The 19,918-nt window shown below is 65.7% G+C and overlaps 1 protein-coding gene across 1 annotated transcript in view; it reads right to left on the reverse strand.

Annotated features, from left to right (window-relative positions):
- Nucleotides 1-15,481: 15,481 nt before the first annotated feature.
- COL6A2 (collagen type VI alpha 2 chain) overlaps nt 15,482-19,918 on the reverse strand; it is a 43,246-nt gene continuing 38,809 nt past the window's right edge. The window contains exon 28 of the mRNA XM_075002131.1: nt 15,482-17,165. Coding sequence (XP_074858232.1) covers nt 16,558-17,165 — 608 coding nt within the window. The 3' untranslated portion in view covers nt 15,482-16,557. The remainder of the gene's footprint in view (nt 17,166-19,918) is intronic.

A 19,918-nucleotide genomic window follows, 5' to 3' on the forward strand; every position in this document is an offset into this window, starting at 1 on the left:
ACCCACAGGAGCTGGGCACCGTCCAGCCCCACACCTGCCCCCCCCACACCCACAGGAGCTGGGCACCATCCAGCCCCACACTCACCCCCCACATCCACAGGAGATGGGCACCGTCCAGCCCCACACCCGACCCCCACACCCACAGGAGCTGGGCACCGTCCCAGCCCCACACCCGCCCCCCACACCCACAGGAGCTGGGCACCGTCCCAGCCCCACACCCGCCCCCCACACCCACAGGAGCTGGGCACCGTCCCAGCCCCACACCCGCCCCCCCCACCCACAGGAGCTGGGCACCGTCCAGCCCCACACCCGACCCCCACACCCACAGGAGCTGGGCACCGTCCCAGCCCCACACCCGCCCCCCCCCCACAACCACAGGAGCTGGGCACCGTCCCAGCCCCACACCCGCCCCCCCCACACCCACAGGAGCTGGGCACCGTCCCAGCCCCACACCTGCCCCCCACACCCACAGGAGCTGGGCACTGTCCCAGCCCCACACCCGCCCCCCACGCCTACAGGAGCTGGGCACCGTCCAGCCCCCCCCCACACACTCACAGGAGCTGGGCACCATCCCAGCCCCACTCCTGCCCCCCCCCCACAACCACAGGAGCTGGGCACCGTCCCAGCCCCACACCCGCCCCCCCCCCACAACCACAGGAGCTGGGCACCGTCCCAGCCCCACACCCGCCCCCCCCACACCCACAGGAGCTGGGCACCGTCCCAGCCCCACACCTGCCCCCCACACCCACAGGAGCTGGGCACTGTCCCAGCCCCACACCCGCCCCCCACGCCTACAGGAGCTGGGCACCGTCCAGCCCCCCCCCACACACTCACAGGAGCTGGGCACCATCCCAGCCCCACTCCTGCCCCCCCCGCACCCACAGGAGCTGGGAACCGTCCAGCCCCACAGCAGTTCTTGCACCTTCCACCAGCACAGGGTGGATGTGGGGGAGGCGGAGTGGGTGCAGAAAGGAGGGAGCAGTTCGACCAGTGCTCGTGGGTGGGAGGGGGGTGGGTCAGACTGCCCCACTGGGCACAGGCGGGAGCAGACCCCCAGGAAGGGCAGGGGTAGGGCTGCCCTGATGAGCTGGGCTCTGTTTGCCCCCTACACCCGCGCCCCCCAGTGCCCCTCTGGCACCTGCAGGGGTGGGGTTACCTGTCTCCTGCAGCTGCATTGGTTGGCGCCATCCCCACTGCCCCACCTCCTAGGGCACAGCAGCCCATTGGGGGTACCCCAGGCACGGCGGGAGGGTGGGAGCCTGCTGTGGTGATGATGTCATGGCTGTGAGGGGAACCTGCCTTGTCAATGATGTCATTGCAATTCATGGTGATGCTGATGTCATTGTGAGCGCTGGCCGCCCTACCTCCGCGCTCTGCAAAGGCTCTGCTCCCCTTGGCCAGCTCCTCAGCCCTGGACACCCCCTCCCTGCTCGGACCCCTCTGCTCTGCAGCTGGGGAACAGCAGTGCCCCTCCCCCCCCCCGGTGGCAGGTGAGGGCCCGTCCCTGGTGTCTGCAGGTATCACTCCTGGTGTCAGACGCCTCTTGGGGAGGGCCCAGAACTTCCCCAGGTCACCGACTGAGTGACCCCACTCAGCTCAGTCTGGGAGAGGGGAGAGACGTGATGTAGTGGGGGATACGTGTGTGTGGCTATGTATGTATGTGGCTGCATGGCTGGGGGGGGCAGCCCCACATGAGGGGCAGGGCGCACATGTCGCACTTTGCTATCTGCAGGCCCGGGGGGCTGGGGCATTGTCACAGAGGCCTGTCTGCAGGCCCCGGGGGCTGGGGCATTGTCACAGAGGCCTGTCTGCAGGCCCCGGGGGCTGGGGCATTGTCACAGAGGCCTGTCTGCAGGCCCCGGGGGGAGGAGTGCATTGTCACTGACATCTGTCTGCAGGCCCAGGGGGCTGGGGCATTGTCACAGAGGCCTGTCTGCAGGCCCCGGGGGCTGGGGCATTGTCACAGACGCCTGTCTGCATGCGCCGGGGGCTGGGGCATTGTCACAGAGGCCTGTCTGCAGGCCCCGGGGGCTGGGGCATTGTCACAGAGGCCTGTCTGCAGGCCCCGGGGGGGCTGGGGCATTGTCACAGACGCCTGTCTGCAGGCCCCGGGGGCTGGGGCATTGTCACAGAGGCCTGTCTGCAGGCCCCGGGGGGCTGGGGCATTGTCACAGAGGCCTGTCTGCAGGCCCCGGGGGGAGGAGTGCATTGTCACTGACATCTGTCTGCAGGCCCAGGGGGCTGGGGCATTGTCACAGAGGCCTGTCTGCAGGCCCCGGGGGCTGGGGCATTGTCACAGAGGCCTGTCTGCAGGCCCCGGGGGGAGGAGTGCATTGTCACTGACATCTGTCTGCAGGCCCCGGGGGCTGGGGCATTGTCACAGAGGCCTGTCTGCAGGCCCCGGGGGCTGGGGCATTGTCACAGAGGCCTGTCTGCAGGCCCCGGGGGGAGGAGTGCATTGTCACTGACATCTGTCTGCAGGCCCAGGGGGCTGGGGCATTGTCACAGAGGCCTGTCTGCAGGCCCCGGGGGCTGGGGCATTGTCACAGACGCCTGTCTGCATGCGCCGGGGGCTGGGGCATTGTCACAGAGGCCTGTCTGCAGGCCCCGGGGGCTGGGGCATTGTCACAGAGGCCTGTCTGCAGGCCCCGGGGGGGCTGGGGCATTGTCACAGACGCCTGTCTGCAGGCCCCGGGGGCTGGGGCATTGTCACAGAGGCCTGTCTGCAGGCCCCGGGGGGCTGGGGCATTGTCACAGACACCTGTCTGCAGGCCCCGGGGGCTGGGGCATTGTCACAGAGGCCTGTCTGCAGGCCCCGGGGGGGTGGGGCATTGTCACAGACACCTGTCTGCAGGCCCCGGGGGCTGGGGCATTGTCACAGAGGCCTGTCTGCAGGCCCCGGGGGGCTGGGGCATTGTCACAGACACCTGTCTGCAGGCCCCCGGGGGCTGGGGCATTGTCACAGACACCTGTCTGCAGGCCCAGGGGGCTGGGGCATTGTCACAGAGGCCTGTCTGCAGGCCCCGGGGGCTGGGGCATTGTCACAGAGGCCTGTCTGCAGGCCCCGGGGGGGCTGGGGTATTGTCACAGACGCCTGTCTGCAGGCGCCGGGGGCTGGGGCATTGTCACAGAGGCCTGTCTGCAGGCCCCGGGGGGCTGGGGCATTGTCACAGACACCTGTCTGCAGGCCCCGGGGGGGTGGGGCATTGTCACAGACACCTGTCTGCAGGCCCCGGGGGCTGGGGCATTGTCACAGAGGCCTGTCTGCAGGCCCCGGGGGGCTGGGGCATTGTCACAGACACCTGTCTGCAGGCCTGGGGGCTGGGGCATTGTTACAGACGCCTGTCTGCATGCGCCGGGGGCTGGGGCATTGTCACAGAGGCCTGTCTGCAGGCCCCGGGGGCTGGGGCATTGTCACAGAGGCCTGTCTGCAGGCGCCGGGGGCTGGGGCATTGTCACAGAGGCCTGTCTGCAGGCGCCGGGAGCTGGGGCATTGTCACAGAGGCCTGTCTGCAGGCCCTGGGGGGCTGGGGCATTGTCACAGAGGCCTGTCTGCAGGCGCTGGGGGCTGGGGCATTGTCACAGAGGCCTGTCTGCAGGCCCTGGGGGGAGGAGTGCATTGTCACAGATGCCTGTCTGCAGGCCCCGGGGGGCTGGGGCATTGTCACAGACACCTGTCTGCAGGCCCCGGGGGGCTGGGGCATTGTCACAGACACCTGTCTGCAGGCCCGGGGGCTGGGGCATTGTCACAGAGGCCTGTCTGCAGGCCCGGGGGCTGGGGCATTGTCACAGACACCTGTCTGCAGGCCCCGGGGGCTGGGGCATTGTCACAGACACCTGTCTGCAGGCCCCGGGGGCTGGGGCATTGTCACAGACGCCTGTCTGCAGGCCCCGGGGGCTGGGGCATTGTCACAGATGCCTGTCTGCAGGCCCTGGGGGGAGGAGTGCATTGTCACAGAGGCCTGTCTGCAGTCCCAGGGGGCTGGTGCATTGTCACAGATGCCTGTCTGCAGTCCCAGGGGGCTGGTGCATTGTCACAGAGGCCTGTCTGCAGGCCCTGGGGGGAGGAGTGCATTGTCACAGAGGCCTGTCTGCATGCGCCGGGGGCTGGGGCATTGTTACAGAGGCCTGTCTGCAGGCCCCGGGGGCTGGGGCATTGTCACAGAGGCCTGTCTGCAGTCCCAGGGGGCTGGCGCATTGTCACAGAGGCCTGTCTGCAGGCTCAGGGCCTGCACGCCCTCCAGCCAAGCCCAGTTCACTGAACTTTCTGCTCAGCACCAGGGGGCCAGGGCAGGGAGGAGACTCTGCCTCCAGTCCAGAGCAGCCACGGGGTTTCCCTTGATGGCAACGGCCGCAGGGAAAGGCCACGCCCCAGAGCCATCAGCACAAATCTGACTCATTTTGCTAACCTGCGCATCGGTCTCTGCTCGGCTGTCAAAGGCCGTGCCCAGCTCGTTGCTCGGCAGCCCGTGCACCTGGCAGGAGCCCTTTGCCTGCCAAGTGCAGAGCCCCGCCGGGGACTCGGCACCTACCGGCCCAACCGGGTGTGTGGGATGAGCGAGAGTCCCAGGCAGGGCTCTGCCCCGGCCCTGCTTGACCTGTGGCTCACCTGGGTGTGGGGCACTGACTGTGTGTGGGTGTGTGTGTACACAGCACTAGGTCGGGGGTGGGAAGCCAGGTACCCAGCTACCGTGCAGGCAGCTCTGCCCACTGCCCGGCTGGGCTCTGCACACCTGGCCAATGACGGGGGGTGGGATATTTACAGGACTTGGGCTCGGGTCTGTCAGCACCTCTGCCCGAACCAGAGGGACACCAGTGTAACCGCCTGGTGCCGCCACCGTGGGCAGGTTTGTGTAGGAGCTACACTCGGCTTGCCAGGCTGGTGCGTGTGGCTGTTTGCACCACCATCCCCAGTGACCTTGTGGGGGTGCATTTGGGGCTGGTGGTGTGTGTGTGTGGGGGAGGGTGTCCCGCATGCAAGTGTTGCTTTAGAGCTTCAGGCTCACAAGGCAGTGACGTGCCTGGCCAGGGAACGTTGTCCCAGATGCAGCCAGGCCAGTAACGACTCGCTGGGTTGTCCTGCGGGGCTGGGGGAGGCTGGTTTGGAATCAACCCCCACTTCAGTTATTTTCTGAGGTTTTGGTGGGGCGTAACACTGGAGAGTGTTGCTTTCTGGGGCTGCTGGAAAGGGGCTGTGTTACCTTTAGGGCAAACTGTGTGTGTGTGTGTGTGTGTGTGTGTGTGTGTGTGTGTGTGTGTGTGTGTGTGTGTGTGTGTGTGTGTGTGTGTGTGTGTGTGTGTGTGTTAAATAGAACCAAAGGGAGCAGAGAAAGGGGCTGCACCTGCTTGCCCGTCACGCCCCTGAGGCACTGGTGCTGCCCCTCTGCGTCCATAGCCCAGGGCTGGGAGACCTGCATTTACGGGGGCTTTCACCAGGTTTCTCCCCTCCCGTGGCTACGGGCGGAAAGGACCAGTCCCCCCCCCCCATTTCTGCACACCCCTCCGGCCCCTGCCAGTGGGGATGAGGACGCGGCCCCTCCCGTTTGTGTCCACCCCAAGGAGGCGCGTGGGCACGGCCGTGCGTTCGTTTCACCCAGGACGCGGGGGGACGACACGGCCACGGCCACGGCCACGCTGGGCCCGTCAGCCTCACGTTGGGCTGCAACGTTTCGCCTCGTGCTGGGCCCGAGCCCCCCCCAGGCCTGAGCTGCACACAGGAGTGGGGCGTCAGGGAAATGACTCTCGCCACCCCCTTTGCTCCCGCACCGCCGAGGCCCAGGCCCTTGCCGACCGGCGGAAGCGTTGCTGCAGGCCATGGGGGTGGCAGGCCTGGGGCAGAGGAGGGTGGGAGCCCAGGAGGGCAGCCGGCAGGAGCAGGACATGTGCAGGGCCATCGCAGGCTGGCACCACTTCCTGCCCTAGTGCAGCTGGTGTGGGGGGGGGGCACCTGCTCTCAGCCCCAGGCGGGAGGGACAGCGGTGCTGGGCAGGGCTCGGAGGAGCTGCCCCCGACCCTGCCAGCGGTGGGTGACCAGGGGTCGGGGTGGGAGCCCTTCTGACCAGTGTCTCCGTCCCTTGCAGCTGCTGACGGACAGCTGGCGTGTGAGGGGCATCCAGGCACCTCTAGCCCAGGGCACGCCGGGGCCAGGGCCTGGCCTCCTGGTCTGCAAGGCCGGGAGCTCTGGGAGCTGGAGGAGTGAAGGGACCTGGCCACGGTCCTCTCTGCTTTCCCTGTGTCTGGCAGGGGACCCCCGGGGCACCCGCCAGCAACGGCGCCAACTTGCTACCCCCAGGGCCCTGCCTGCAGCCCCACCCCTCTGCAGTCTGCTCCTCCCTGTGGGCACCCCATCAGACCCCACCCCACACCCACTACCGCCATGACACGCCCCCCCTGTGCGGACTGGGCTGCCCACCCCCTCCGGAGTCAGCCCAGACACAGGGAGCGTGGCCGGGGGCGCCGTGCAGACACGGTGTGCTGCCTGGGCGCTGGGCGCTGGGGGCCGTGTTGCAGACCCAGCTGCACCCGTAGTCACAGCTCCCAGGCGCACTGACACCCCTGCCGCCAGGATCCCTGCGCCCTCGTGCTCACTGCAGCCTTAGGGCTTAACCCCTTCCTGCCCTCACTGCCTTCGGACATGGCCAGGTTATTCAGAGGGCTGCAGCCACCTGGAGGCATTATCTGCCTTTGCATCCTGCAGGCAGGAAGGGCCAAGCTGCTGCAGCCGGGGGAGGCCAGGAGGGAAGAGGTGGCCCTTGGAAAACACAGGGCAAATCATCCCCACCTGCTCCACCTTTTGGCCAGGAGCCGCTCCCGTCTCTCACCTCCCAGGTAGTGCCAAAGGCCGCTGCCTGCCCCAGTGCAGGTGAGCCCTGACCGAAGTGTGTGGGGTGGGGGGGGTAACCTGCGCCCCCCACCACAAGTTGACTTGGGAAGCTTTGGCCCTGGGTAAAGGAGAGGCAGGTCTGGCCTGCGGGCCCAGCCAGGCAGGGAGGGTGGAAAGCCCTGGTCAGGTCGGTTGCTCCCCAGGTGAGAGGGGCGTGGGCATGGCTGTGTGTGCAAAGCACAGCGAGAAGGAGGGCGGGGAAAGGACTCCAGCTAGGCAGGGTCTTGTAACAAGGGCTCAGAGGCTCCACTTAAAGCCTGTCCTGGGGTGGAGCTCAGGTCAGCTCCCAGCCTCCACGTGGCTCGGTCTTGGGCCACACCTTGGAGCTGATGGCAGGAGTCCTGCAGACGGGCGCTGCCTTGGCCATGGGCTTCCGTGGCATTCACTCGAAGGTGTGTGCTGCTCTGCACGCATGGGAACGGCGGCACGGTTACCGGGTGTCCTGTGTGGCACAGGGCCTTCCCTGCCGGGCTGTTCACACCTCTTCCCACCGCGGGCCAGGGAGCCGAGGGGCGCAGGGGCGTGACGCAGCAACGGCAGAGGCCAAAGGCAGTCTGAGCCCTGTGGTCCCACTCCCCTCCTGGCTAGCAGCTCTGCTCTGTCTGTGCTCAGCTTCTGGCCGGAGCATTTGAAGCCCATGACCTGGGCCTTTCCCCTCTGTCCTGGCGTGATCCCCCCACTCAGGTCACCCGGCTGCTGGGTGGTGTCAGTGCCAGCCAGGGCCCTGGTGAAGCTGTTGCTGGTGGAGGTGAGCGCCCCAGCCTGTGGCCCTGCCCATCTGCCACCCCTACTCACGACCTCTTCCCTGTCTCCTTCCTTCCTCCTCTGCCCAATCCCCCGACCCAGATGTAGCACATGGTGTGTGAGAATTCCTCTCTAAAACACCCGGACCACGTTTTCCATGCGTGCTGGCTGGGGGAGGTCGCACAAGCAGAGCAGCTCAAACTGAAAGCACTACGCTTGGGAATTGACAATGCCAATCAACAGGTTTTGGATACCCCTTGAAGTTTGTCAGAGATTTTGTTGCAGAAAACTTTGCAAGGAAGTGGAAGTCAGCTGCCCTGCTGAGTTCAGCATCAAGCGCCATGGACGCCAGGCTGCAGCGTTTCTCTGGTTTGCCGTCTCTCAGTCGGGTTGTGTGAATGGGCCTGGCAGGCTGGAGGGCTTTTTTGCTTTCAGGTTCCCTAGATCCGCTCCCAGGGAAGACTCCCAAAGTTGCCCAGCCGGCTGTGGGAGGCTGCAGGAGCAGTCAGAGTAGAGACAGGCAGAGGGGAGAGTTTGAGACCCAAGCCCCAGGAAAGGCAGTGCCTGCCCTAGCCTCTTATATGCACCACCCATGGTCGCGAGCACGCAGAGCTGTGAGCAACAGCGGGGCTTCCTCTCCAGAGCACACACCAGGACCAGTGCGCAGCCCAAGCCAGCACTCTGGGAAACCATCTCGCCGTCCGGTGCCTCTCTGAGGCCGCTCATGCAGAAGGGCAGGCCCTGAGCCTGGGCACTCGGCCAGGGCACGTGTGGGAAGGGGACCAGGCAGAGAAATCGGTGTGGGCTGGGGAGCAGTGACTCCAAGGTGTCCCCCCCCGCCACAGCATGCGCAGCCCCCCGCCCTCAGGATGTGGGCAGTGCCCCTTGCTGGAGATCCAGCCCGCCGAGGTGAAGGCTGACGGTGGCCTGTCCTGGCCGCTGAAGACGGCACGCTGCAGCACACGTAAGGGGCAGGGAGAACCGGAGTGCGCAGCCGGGCGGGAGGGGGGCACCGTCCCTGGCAGGGAGGGGAAAGGAATGACTCTGTGTGGGGTAGTGGGGGATGTGTGTGACAGGCCGAGCAGCTCACACCTGCTGTCTGTAACCTAAGCTGGCAGAACAAAAAGCGGGCAAGTAGCACTTTAAAGCCGAGCAAAATGGTTTATTAGGTGAGCTTTCGTGGGACAGACCCACTTCTTCAGAGCAGAGCCAGGCCGGGGTGGCTATGCTTGCCTGCTTTTTGTTTTGATAGTGTTTAGACTAGCACGGCTTCCTCTCTGTTGCTAAGCTGGCAGGTGAAACCTCTGTCCCTGAACAAAGAGCAGGGGCAGCTCAGCTGGGTTTGAATCAAAGGCGGCACTTGGAAGCTGTGGGAAGAGTGGGAAGGCAGCCAGCCTGGGGAGGGGAAGCTGGACTCCAGCTGGAGCACCCCTCGGGGGCCTCCTCTTCCCAGCATGGATTGGAATGACAGTCTCTGCTGGCTGTACTGATACCTCTGCACTGCGCTGGCCCTCTGTCAACTAATAAACTTCCTGTTCTACCGGCTGAGCGAGAGTCACTCCTGCCTGCGGATGGGGGGCAGTGCTTGGGGACCCCTGAACCCTATCATGCTCGGACTGGGAGTGCGGCGCTGATGCTCGGTCTGCGTCAGGACCCTGTCAGCGGGAACCAAAGGGAGGCTCAGCAATGCCGGAAAACTGAAACCCAGCCAGGAAACGTGCCCCTTCCTCACCGCTGCCCTGACGGCCATGCCCCTGAGGTGAGCATAGGCTACAGCAGCCCTGAGGCTGCTCTAAGGCTGCAGCAGCCTGGCCAGTCAGTGACAGGAAGGCAGGTACAAGCCAGGTTGGACAGAAGAGAGGCCTAATGCTCCTCTTATTGCCCTGCCGGCTGTCCCTGTCTGTGCCCGGATACCACCCACCTGTTTGCAGAAGGTCCAAGCTGGCTCTGCCCAGAGAGCTGGGCAGAAGGCTCTGGAGTGACCTGCCCGGGTACCACCCACCCATTTGTAGTGAAGCCACACGGCCGCTGAGAGCAGGGGGCTAAGGTCCCCGCTCCATGCTTACAGGCAGTCACTAGTGCATGCAGCCCAGGGTAATGGACCGCCTCAGTCAGTGGTGGGGTTTTGTACACCCTGCTCGGCTGGCTGCCCCCCGACCCCCTCCTCAGACACCAGCACAAACAGGCACTGTCTTCCCCTGCCCCCGTGTACCTCGGTGGTCAGACCCCCCCCCCTCACTGGCGCCCGGGGGGCTTTTGGAAAGGGCAGTGCCTGCTGGTACCTGTGGGGAGGCGCCGGCTGCGGGCGTGCTGGTACTGCCGGCTGGCGTGTTTGTCTGCGTGGCTGGTGCCATGCACAGCCCAGGAGTGTGGGTGGGGCTGGCAATCCCAGCCTGCTCTCAGCGCCTGCAGGCAGACAGCCCCGTGTCACCCAGCAGCAGGGCCTGCCTGGGGCAAAGGGCAGGGCACCCCACAGCCCCCCGCCCACTGCTTTCCAGGCCCTGCTCCCACCCAGCAGCGCAGGGAGAAGTGAGTGAGTCGCTGCTCACAGCACACAGTGCTCACTGACCCCCACCGGGCCAGCCCCATGGCCAGGCCAGGCCCAGCAAGGGCACAGCCGGCCCCGGCACTCCGACCTGGCCCCAGAGCGAGGGCCGGCGTGGTGCCCGTCTGGGACTGTCCTGCCTGTACGTGGGGCCAGCCTTCCCAGCCCTACATGCCCAAGGGAAGGTGACCTGTGCAGCGAGAGGTGCCTGCCCCACGGTGCCTGCCTGTGCCCCACAGGCCCACGCCCCAGAGCTATGGCATCGCCTGTGACTCATCACCGCTGAGCAGGGAGCGGCAGGCACACCCCCCCCCCCCCCCCCCCCCGGCCTGTGCGCCAGCCCTGCCCTGCCCTGTGTGCCCTACACCTCACCTGGGTGCGGCACACTGCCTGTGTACACAACGGGGGGGGGGGGGGGGGGGGGGAGGGGGGGCGGTGCCAGGCACAGCGTCACTGCTGCCAGCCGTGCCCACCGCCTGGCTGGGCTCTGTGTGCCCGGTCTGGCCCGGCCCGCGCCAGCGCGCGGGGGAGCGTATTTAAGGGACTGGGCGCCGGGCTGGCTGCTGCCGCAGAGCGATCAGCTCCCACCAGGCGCAACGCCGCAGCACCCTGGGCAGGTTTGTGTAGGCGCGATGCTGCTTGCCAGGCTGTGGTGTGTGGCTGTTTGCCCCACTGTCCCCAGCCACCGTGTGTGTGTGTGTGTGTGTGTGTGTGTGTGTGTGTGTGTGTGTGTTGGGGTGCAGGCGGGTGTGTGTGTGTGTGTGTGTGTGTTGGGGGTGCAGGTGGCTCTGTGTGTGTGTGTGTGGGGGGGGTGCAGGTGTGTGTGTGTGTGTGTGTGTGTGTGTGTGTATTGGGGTGCAGGTGGCTGTGTGTGGGTGGGTGCAGGTGGCTCTTTGTGTGTGTGTGTGTGTGTGTGTGTGTGTGTGTGTGTATTGGGGCGCAGGTGGCTCTGTGTGTGTGTGGGGGGGAGCAGGTGGCAGTGTGTGTGTGTGGGGGGGGGGGGGCGGGGGTATGTGTGTGTGTTTTGGGGGCTCTCTTGTCCAGTCCCTGGGTGCTGCCCCACCACACGAGAGGCAGCGCCCCGCACCTGTGCCGCCAGGGCCTGCGAGTCTGAGGAGCAGCCACAGGGCTGTGGGGCATTTCTCCGCCTGGGGCTGGTCCCCGGCCGGGCACCACAGCTCAGCTCCAGGGGGGCACACAGCCGAGGCTGACGGCGCCCAGCGCCCGGTGGCAGGCGGTCGGTTAGTGGGCGCCGCTGAAGCTGGGGTAGCGATGGAGCGGGGTGCTGGGCTGGCTGCAGCCTGGTGCGGCTGGGACGGGGACCAGCACTAGGCTTTCACACAGCCCCAGCATCTCTGCGCCCCGGAGCTCAGCAGCCACAGCAGCTGGGAACCGCCGCTCCGAAGTGGGGCACTCACACCCCCGCCCGGCCTGTCCACACTGCTCCGTCCTGGGGGGTGGCGGGGAGGGCCTCTGACCTGGGGGCGGCCAGCAGCCACCTGCCAGCTCTGGCTGTAGGGCAGGTGCGTGACTCGAGGGAGGGGGTGTCGGCATGCTGGCGGCTCTGGGGGTGGGGGTGGGGGATGCTGCATGTGCCCCAGCCTGCGCCCACGGCTCTGCCTAAATGCTGCGCAGCCCAGCGCAGGGAGCTTGGCCGTGCAGGGCGCAGGCTGTGGACTGGGCCTGTGCTACCGCCCCGCTGGCGCTGCCTGGCAGAGTTTTGCTGCAGCAGTGCTTGGGGCGGCTCTGGGGCCAGGCGGTGGGTGACTTGGGGCGGAGGGGGGAGCCCTTCTGACCAGCGTCACCTTCCCTTGCAGCTGCTGACAGACAGCCGGCATGTGGAACCCAAATGCAGGTGAGAGCCTGGCTCGGTGCAGGCCGGCCCCTCTGCAGGGCCGCTGGGACGGGCGGGCTCACGCCTTTGCTGTACCCCAGGGCGCATTGAGGCTGCTGCCGAGCCTAAGCCTCAGGCCTGTGGCTCTGTCTATGGGGCAGACAGGTGACCTGCTGGGCGCTGAGTGAGGCGGGGCTGATGGGGGTGAACCAGACAGCCTGGCTGGCACTGGGAGTGTTGCTCGCGTAAGGACTGCTGCTCTCAGCCCTCCAGTGACGTGCGTGCACCTGCAGCTATGTGTGGAGCATTGCTGGCCTGGTGTGACATGCTGGGCCCAGTCTCCTGCTGTGCTCCCCCCAGGCCCCGTCCTCCGGAGCTGGCGAACCACGGCAATCCGGCCATGCCATCCGCAGCCTGAGGCTGCCGCCCAAGCCATGGCAGTGCAGGGTGGGTCATTGTCTGGGTGCAGGGCCTCAGCCACAGCTGCTAACACAGCTCCTGGGCCTCCCCTTTGTCCAGCAGGAGCACCCGGTGGGATGCCCCAACCACACTGTCCCCCTGCCCCTGGGCCATGCCCTGGGCGTGGCGTGAATCCATGTCCAGCTGTGGTCTGCCCTCCTGGGCCTGGAGGGCCCAACCCGCATGGGCACCACCCGCACGGGCACCACCCGCACGGGCACCACCCTCACGGACACCACCCGCATGGGCACCACCCGCCTGGCCCTGGCTGCCCTCCTGCTCCTGGCTGCCCTCCTGCTCCTGGCTGTCACCCCCCGGGAAGCCCTCATGGCCATCATAAAAAACACAAGCATCACAAGCACGGCCACGGTCACTGCGGCGGCAAGGTAAGAGTCTGGTCACTGGGTGCCAGGGCCCCGCTGCACACACAGATGCTCCGTTAGTGTCGGCTCTGGGCAGAGCTCCCATCATCAGGCCTGTCTGGGCTGGACGGCGGCGTTCCCAATAGGGCAGGAGAACCTGAGCCAGGGGATGTCACACCAGGCCCTGGAAACAGCTGCCTTTTCCCTCCCCGGTCGGCTGTTCCCACCCAGCCCTTGCACTCTGGCTGAGGGCGTTGGTCTTGGCCGGGCATCGCGGTCTACCCTGCCTGCGCCGACCGGCTGCTGCCTTGCTCCATGTGCAGCCATGGAACCAGGGGTGGGACGAGCTCGCAGCCAGCGAGCTCTGAGTTCTCAGTATGGCTGGAGAACTCAGCACAGAATGGCAGAGCTGTGACAGGGCCGCTCACCGCGCGCTGTGCCCAGGCTGCATTCTGGGCCAGCCATACTCCTGTCCTGCAGTGCAGGGCTGCACCCCAGCCTGCCCCGTAAACGCACATCACCAGCCAAAGGATCCTTCTGCCGCCGAGGTGCCTGGCAGCGCCCGTGCCTGCAAAGCTGGGTGTGTGCACTCACCCTCGCTGGCAAGCAGTGCTGCTGAGTCCACGCTCCCTGCTGGGGGGGTTCACACCTCTTCCCACCGTGGGCCCGGGAGCCCAGGGGCGCAGTGCCCCTATCCCGGCCCCAGCCCTGGAGTGCAGCGAGGTGCAATCCTACCCGGCTGGGCTCAGGCGCAGGGCCTGGCCCCTGGAGCCAGCCGGTGGGTGCGGGGAAGCCGGCACAGGAAACGACGGCACTGCCGTGTGAGGAGCTGGTGCGGAAGTGGCTGGTGCCAGGGCTGGCTCCTGCCCATGTGGGCCCCAGGCTGCGGGGTGGTCACCGCTGTGGCAGAGGGGATGGGAGGGGGTGGGGGTTGTTCTCAACGTCTCTAACACACGTCTCCCTCATCCCTTTCAGCCGGGCAGCGGCTCGAGCAGCGGATCCGACTCGGACTGAGACGGCGCCTCCAGCCGTCCTGGGCTCACGGCCGTCACGCAGCAACGGCAGAGGCCAAAGGCAGTCTGAGCCCTGTGTTCCCACTCCCCTCCTGGCTAGCAACTCTGCTCTGTCTGTGCTCAGCTTCTGGCCGGAGCATTTGAAGCCCATGACCTGGGCCTTTCCCCTCTGTCCTGGCATGATCCCCACCCCTCAGGTCACCTGGCTGCTGGTTGGTGTCAGCGCCAGCCAGGGCTGTGGTCAGTACCCGGGAGTTCCTCTTCTCAGTGCATCCTCAAAGCGGCATGTGCTCCGAGCCAGAAAACTGGGAAAATTACCCCCAACCCTGCGCCTCTCTGACTAGCCACCTAGTTCCCAAAGCCTACGAGTTTAATTAGAACTTCTGTACTCACCCATTTGCTACACTGATGAAGGGAACGTTTTATTCCTTGCTTAGGCTAAGCCAAAGGGCATCTGGCCTGTTTTTCCAGCTCTTTGTCCTATTTAGCAGTAACGCAAAGGGCCTACAGAGTTCACACTCCGTAAGAGGGGGCTTTAGCGGGTATTTCCATTGTAGCTAGAGAGAAATGTGTATGAGCAGCTATCCAAATAAGTATATAAACACCCTATTGTGTCCTGTATCTGATGGACCAGCCTCTCTTTTCTACCACATGCTGACACAAAAGGCCCCTTATCTCAGGGAGCATCAGTAGGCGCCGAACAACATCATGGCCCCAGGGCAACAGTCATTCCGTTGACACAGCTGTATAGGCAAAGGTCACCTGCTGGTATTTCTGGGTCTCTCGGGCTGGGGCACAGTCCTGGAATTTGCATTCCGCCTCATGCCTAGTCAGAAAGGTGTCAGTTTAATTCCGCCACGCAGCTGTGTTCACCTACAAGTCCTCGTGTGCGGCTGCCCGGTTCGGTATGGGCGGCTGGGCCAACGCAACGTAGGGAGGCCTGTAACGCCCAACGACAAGCTGGGAGAGAGTGCTCCCAGGTTTCCTAGCCATCCTCTAAATTCCTTTACCTTTCTACTAGCCTTAGCTCCTTTGATCTGTAAGGGCCCTCTGTTACTAGCTCTCACTGGCTGTTTGCTGCTCCTGGGTTCTCAGGAGAGAGAGGGAGTCCGGTGTTTCACTACACATAGAGCGTAGAGGCAAACCCTAAATGTAACCAGGCAGGCAAGCATGGTGCAAGGCACCATGGCACTAATGCAATCAGTCGAAGCAAGCAGCCTACACGCAGACATCAACTTGAGTTTCACCCCATTGGTGTCATAAAATGGTGCTGCCAAAATACTGGCTGTGTGACTGTGGAAAAGGCTGAGAACTACCTCATGCCCAAGAGGTCATTTAGCTCTGGGGGAATGTGGTGTCCAGGCTGTCTGTTAACCTAAGTCAGATTGGTGAGCCCTTCCCCAGACGGGTAGGTCTGGCTGCATAGCCTTAAACCCTGGTCAACAGGCTCACTCGGGAGCAACAGGGCATGGGGTTGAGTGGTGCACGACTGATGGGCATCAGTGTGGGACTCAGGCCCTGGGACTCCACGAAAGATGCTCCATTTGAGACCAGCTTGTTTTCCAGAGGCACCAAACCCAAACACAGGCACACACACGCACACGCACACACGCACAAAGCAGACACAGTGCTGGGATGGGGCAGTTTATTGATCCATTTAATTTGCAGAGCACGGGGTGAGTCAGGCCTGCCTGTCATTCAGGTGAGCCCAGTCTCGTGTGCTCTAAGCTGCAATGTCCTGGCTTCGCTGCGCTCCAGCTCAGCCAGCCCCAGCAGGACCGCCTGCTGCCCGGTGTCGCCTGCTGCGTCTCCCTGGCAGGGCTCTGGCTGGCTGGGAAGTGCACAGGCACGAGGCGAGAAGCAGGTGTTTCAGAAGGAAGCGAGACAAGGGGGTCACAGAGCTGTCCAGAGGCAGGAGGAGGTCAGTGACATGCAAGGCAGATGTAGCCCTGGTCAGGTCACCTGGAAGCCTCTGCCATAAGGTGTGGTTCCAGTCCCAGCCTGGGCTAACAGCCCAACCCAGCCCTGCTAGGGAGGGGGACAGGTAACCCGGGCAAGGCCAGGCAAGTGCACCGTGCTGGCATAGGGTGATGTGCCAGGCCCCACGGCAAGGGCAGGAAGTGAGCACCAGGCAGAAGAGGTGCTCGCCCCTAGGGGCACCACTAGGCTAACAAAGCCGCCAGTTATTTGTCGTCTACTCTTTTTTCACTGTGATTCAGCCTGAGGTCCAAGCTCTGTGCACAGGCCTGAGCCTGGTCCCCGCGCAGAGCCATCAGCCGCAGCAGGGGGGATGCTCTGCCCGGCAGGAGGCAAGCTCCAGCTAGTCAGGCATGGGAAGGCAGTGGGGCTGCACAGAGATGACTGGCACCCTGCTGCACATGACAGCTTAGCTGCCCTGCCGCTCAGCACCTGTAGGGTCGCAGCCCCCACTGCGAGGGCCCATTCCCTTGACTTAGGGATCGCACACGACAAGGCAGGGTGCCGAGACCTGCTTTGACTTTGGTTACAATTAGCACCATAAACATGAGCGACAGCCTTGTTCACCACGAAGATAACAATCAGCCTCAAACTGTGGTTAAATCAGAGACAGGCCAGAAGGCAGCTCGTGCCAACCGCTCCGGGCCTGCTAACAACCGTACAACGCGAGAACAAAACAAACGGAGGAGTAGCGGGGTGGGGGGTGTATTGGCAGAGGAGAATGTGTACGTTCCCCTGGACTAACATATCCACCTAATGAACCTGTCGAGGAAGCTGTGCTGGGAGAGGCTGGCATAGTCCTTCTCCCGGAAGATGGCGGCTCGGTCCCCCAGGCTGATCTTCAGCAGCACGTCCATGTCCACATCGCCTCCGAGGGCCACCACCGTGGGCATGACGTCCTGCTTCTTCATGGAGTTGACGGCCTCCTCGAGGTTCTTGCGGCTGGTGATGCCGTCGGTGATGAAGACGAAGGAGAGCTCGGCGTTGCGCCGGGTCGCCCTCTGCTGGTCCCGCGGGTTGATGACGATGTTGTTGATGGCATGAATGATGGCGGAGCCAATGTTGGAGGAGGAGTCCAAATACGAGAGCTGAGCCAGGGCCTCTAAGATGGAGGTCCGGTTGTAGGTCAGGGGGAAGGCCACCACCTGCTCCCGCTCGCTGCCATACTGCAGGAGGGCGAGCCGGGCACTCATGTCATCATTGTCGTTCCTGGCCAGCGTCAGGTGGCGAGCAACCTCCTCCACGAAGTTGGAGGCCCTGCGGAAGTTGGCGTAACCAATGCGTTCTGAGCCATCCAGCAGGAAGACGATGTCGACGGGGCGCTGAGTGCACTGGGCCACCGCCAGCTCTGCAGGCAGAGGGGAAAAGGTCACCTCCAGGCAGGGAGGGGAGCCAGAGGAGGGACCCACCACTGTCTCCCACCATCCAGGCTGGATGAGAGTGGTGCAAACCCACGCTGCTTCCCCGGACCTCAGCCCCCTCCTCTGGAGCCCCAGCTCACCTGCTTGCAGAGGGGGGCGGTCCCTGCTCCCCGCCAGGCCAGCGCTGCAGCCTGAGCAAGGGCAGAGGCAGCTGAGGAAGGGCTGTGCCCATCCAGACACTGCGGGTGTGCCGGGGGTTCAGGCTCTGACTGCAACGCCCTGTTGAATGGGCCCTGCAGCACCCGTCAGCACCGCAGCCCAGCCCGTCAGAAGGCCAGGTGGTAGCGCTGCCTGTCCTGGCTCTGTGCTGTGCCTGGGAGCAGCCAGCAGGCCTGGATCCTCGGGGGGGCATGTGCGGGGAGGGAGGGCAGGAGGCAATGGGAGCTGTGGGGGCAGTGCCTGCGGGCGAGAACAACGTGCCGAGCCCCGTGGTCCCCCACCGAGCAGCTGGAGCTGCCGTCCACGTCCGGGCACAGCGCAGACCAGGACAGGCAGGGACCTGCCTTAGCCCCGCTGCACAGGAGCTGCCTGAGGTGAGCCCAGGCCCCAGCCTGAGCTCCCCCGACCCAGAGCCCTCTGCCTCTCAAGCCCCCCGGCCCTGCCCCCTCCCGTGAAAGTGAGCGGGGGGCGGAACGGCAGCAAGTGGCCTCAGGCTGCTCGTTTTCCTGCCATTGGCAGCTGGGCCAGAGGCAGTGAGGGGCGGCGGTGCAGCAGGACGCCCCTCGCTCTGCAGCAGCAGCGCCCGGCGGGCGCCGGCCAGCACAGAGGCAGGAAGGTGCCACCGAGCGGCAGAGTGGGCAAGGAGGGGGCTGTGACACTGGCCTTGCCCAGCCCGCAGCTCCCCAGACGTTGAGGCACGTGCCCTGTCGTCCGGTCACTCACCGAGCACTGCCCGCCTGCTGGTGGGCCTTGGCCGTGCCCCTCCCAGCGCCCTCGTGCCCCAGGCGGGGCCTGGTGAAGGGCCAAGAGCTGAACAAAGCCCTGGAGGGGCAGAGCATCTCCACACTGCCCCCAAAAGGCCCTGCCTCCTGTGCTGCCACCCGCCACCAATGGCTCCCGAGGGACCCTGCCCCACAGGAGTGAGATGGGAGAGCTGCGGGCAGCCAGGGACCAGCGCTATCAAAGGGAAGGCCGCTGGGGTGGGCAGAGCGTGGCCATTAGTCTCTGTCCATCCAGCCCTCAACAAGTGCGTTCTTCCGCGGCGCCGTGCCGCGCTGTGCCATGCCGCGCCGTGCCGCGCCGTGCCGCGCCGTGCCACCAGCAGAGTGGGGTGTGGAGAACGCTGAGCCCGGGGAGCGGGCAGCAGCATGGGCCAGCTCCCTGTCACCCGCCTCAGCCCTGGGCAGTAGCACACAGCAGAGAGGGCAGCCAGAGCCTCCTGCCAGGCCACCCACCCTCAGGGCGGCGCTCAGCGCCCCAGGGAGGAAGCGTGTCCCCTGCGCGGTGGGAGGGGCCCAGCGCCCCAGGGAGGAAGCGTGTCCCCTGCATGGCGGGAGGGTCCCAGCGCCCCAGGGAGGAAGCGTGTCCCCTGCACAGCGGGAGGGTCCCAGCGCCCCAGGGAGGAAGCGTGTCCCCTGTGCGGTGGGAGGGGTTCAGCGCCCCAGGGAGGAAGCGTATCCCCTGCATGGCGGGAGGGCCCCAGCGCCCCAGGGAGGAAGCGTGTCCCCTGCACAGCGGGAGGGGTTCAGCGCCCCAGGGAGGAAGCGTGTCCCCTGTGCGGTGGGAGGGCCCCGCGCCCCAGGGAGGAAGCGTGTCCCCTGTGCGGTGGGAGGGCCCCGCGCCCCAGGGAGGAAGCGTGTCCCCTGCACACCGGGAGGGTCCCAGCGCCCCAGGGAGGAAGCGTGTCCCCTGCACACCGGGAGGGTCCCAGCGCCCCAGGGAGGAAGTGTGTCCCCTGCACAGCGGGAGGGGTTCAGCGCCCCAGGGAGGAAGCGTGTCCCCTGCGTGGTGGGAGGGGTCCCAGCGCCCCAGGGAGGAAGCGTGTCCCCTGAGTGGCGGGAGGGTCCCAGCGCCCCAGGGAGGAAGCGTGTCCCCTGCGTGGTGGGAGGGGTCCCAGCGCCCCAGGGAGGAAGCGTGTCCCCTGCGTGGTGGGAGGGGTCCCAGCGCCCCAGGGAGGAAGCGTGTCCCCTGCGTGGTGGGAGGGTCCCAGCGCCCCAGGGAGGAAGCGTGTCCCCTGCGTGGTGGGAGGGGTCCCAGCGCCCCAGGGAGGAAGCGTGTCCCCTGTGCGGTGGGAGGGGTCCCAGCGCCCCAGGGAGGAAGCGTGTCCCCTGCGTGGTGGGAGGGGTCCCAGCGCCCCAGGGAGGAAGCGTGTCCCCTGCGTGGTGGGAGGGGTCCCAGCGCCCCAGGGAGGAAGCGTGTCCCCTGTGCGGTGGGAGAGGCCCAGCTGCAGGCTCCAGGTCCGTTTGTGTTGCCCTCACACACCGCCTGCCTACACCTGCAGGGAATTCTGGCCTGGGACAGAGCCCCCTGCCCTGTCCGCAAGTCTGTCCTGGCTGTTGTAGCAGCTCCCTTCCCAGGGAGCCCCTTTGCCGGTGCTGGTGGGCAGTGTCATGGCCCCTGCTGCCAGTCCCCTCTCCAACCCACCCCACCCATCTGCTGTGCTGTGAGCTGCCGTGCCACAGCCTGCCCGGGCGCTGCCACGGATGGGCCCAGAGCCAGGCCGCCAAGTGCCCTGGTCCTC

This window comes from Carettochelys insculpta, chromosome 8, assembly GCF_033958435.1.
Source record: "Carettochelys insculpta isolate YL-2023 chromosome 8, ASM3395843v1, whole genome shotgun sequence".
In the NCBI taxonomy this organism is placed as follows: domain Eukaryota; kingdom Metazoa; phylum Chordata; order Testudines; family Carettochelyidae; genus Carettochelys; species Carettochelys insculpta.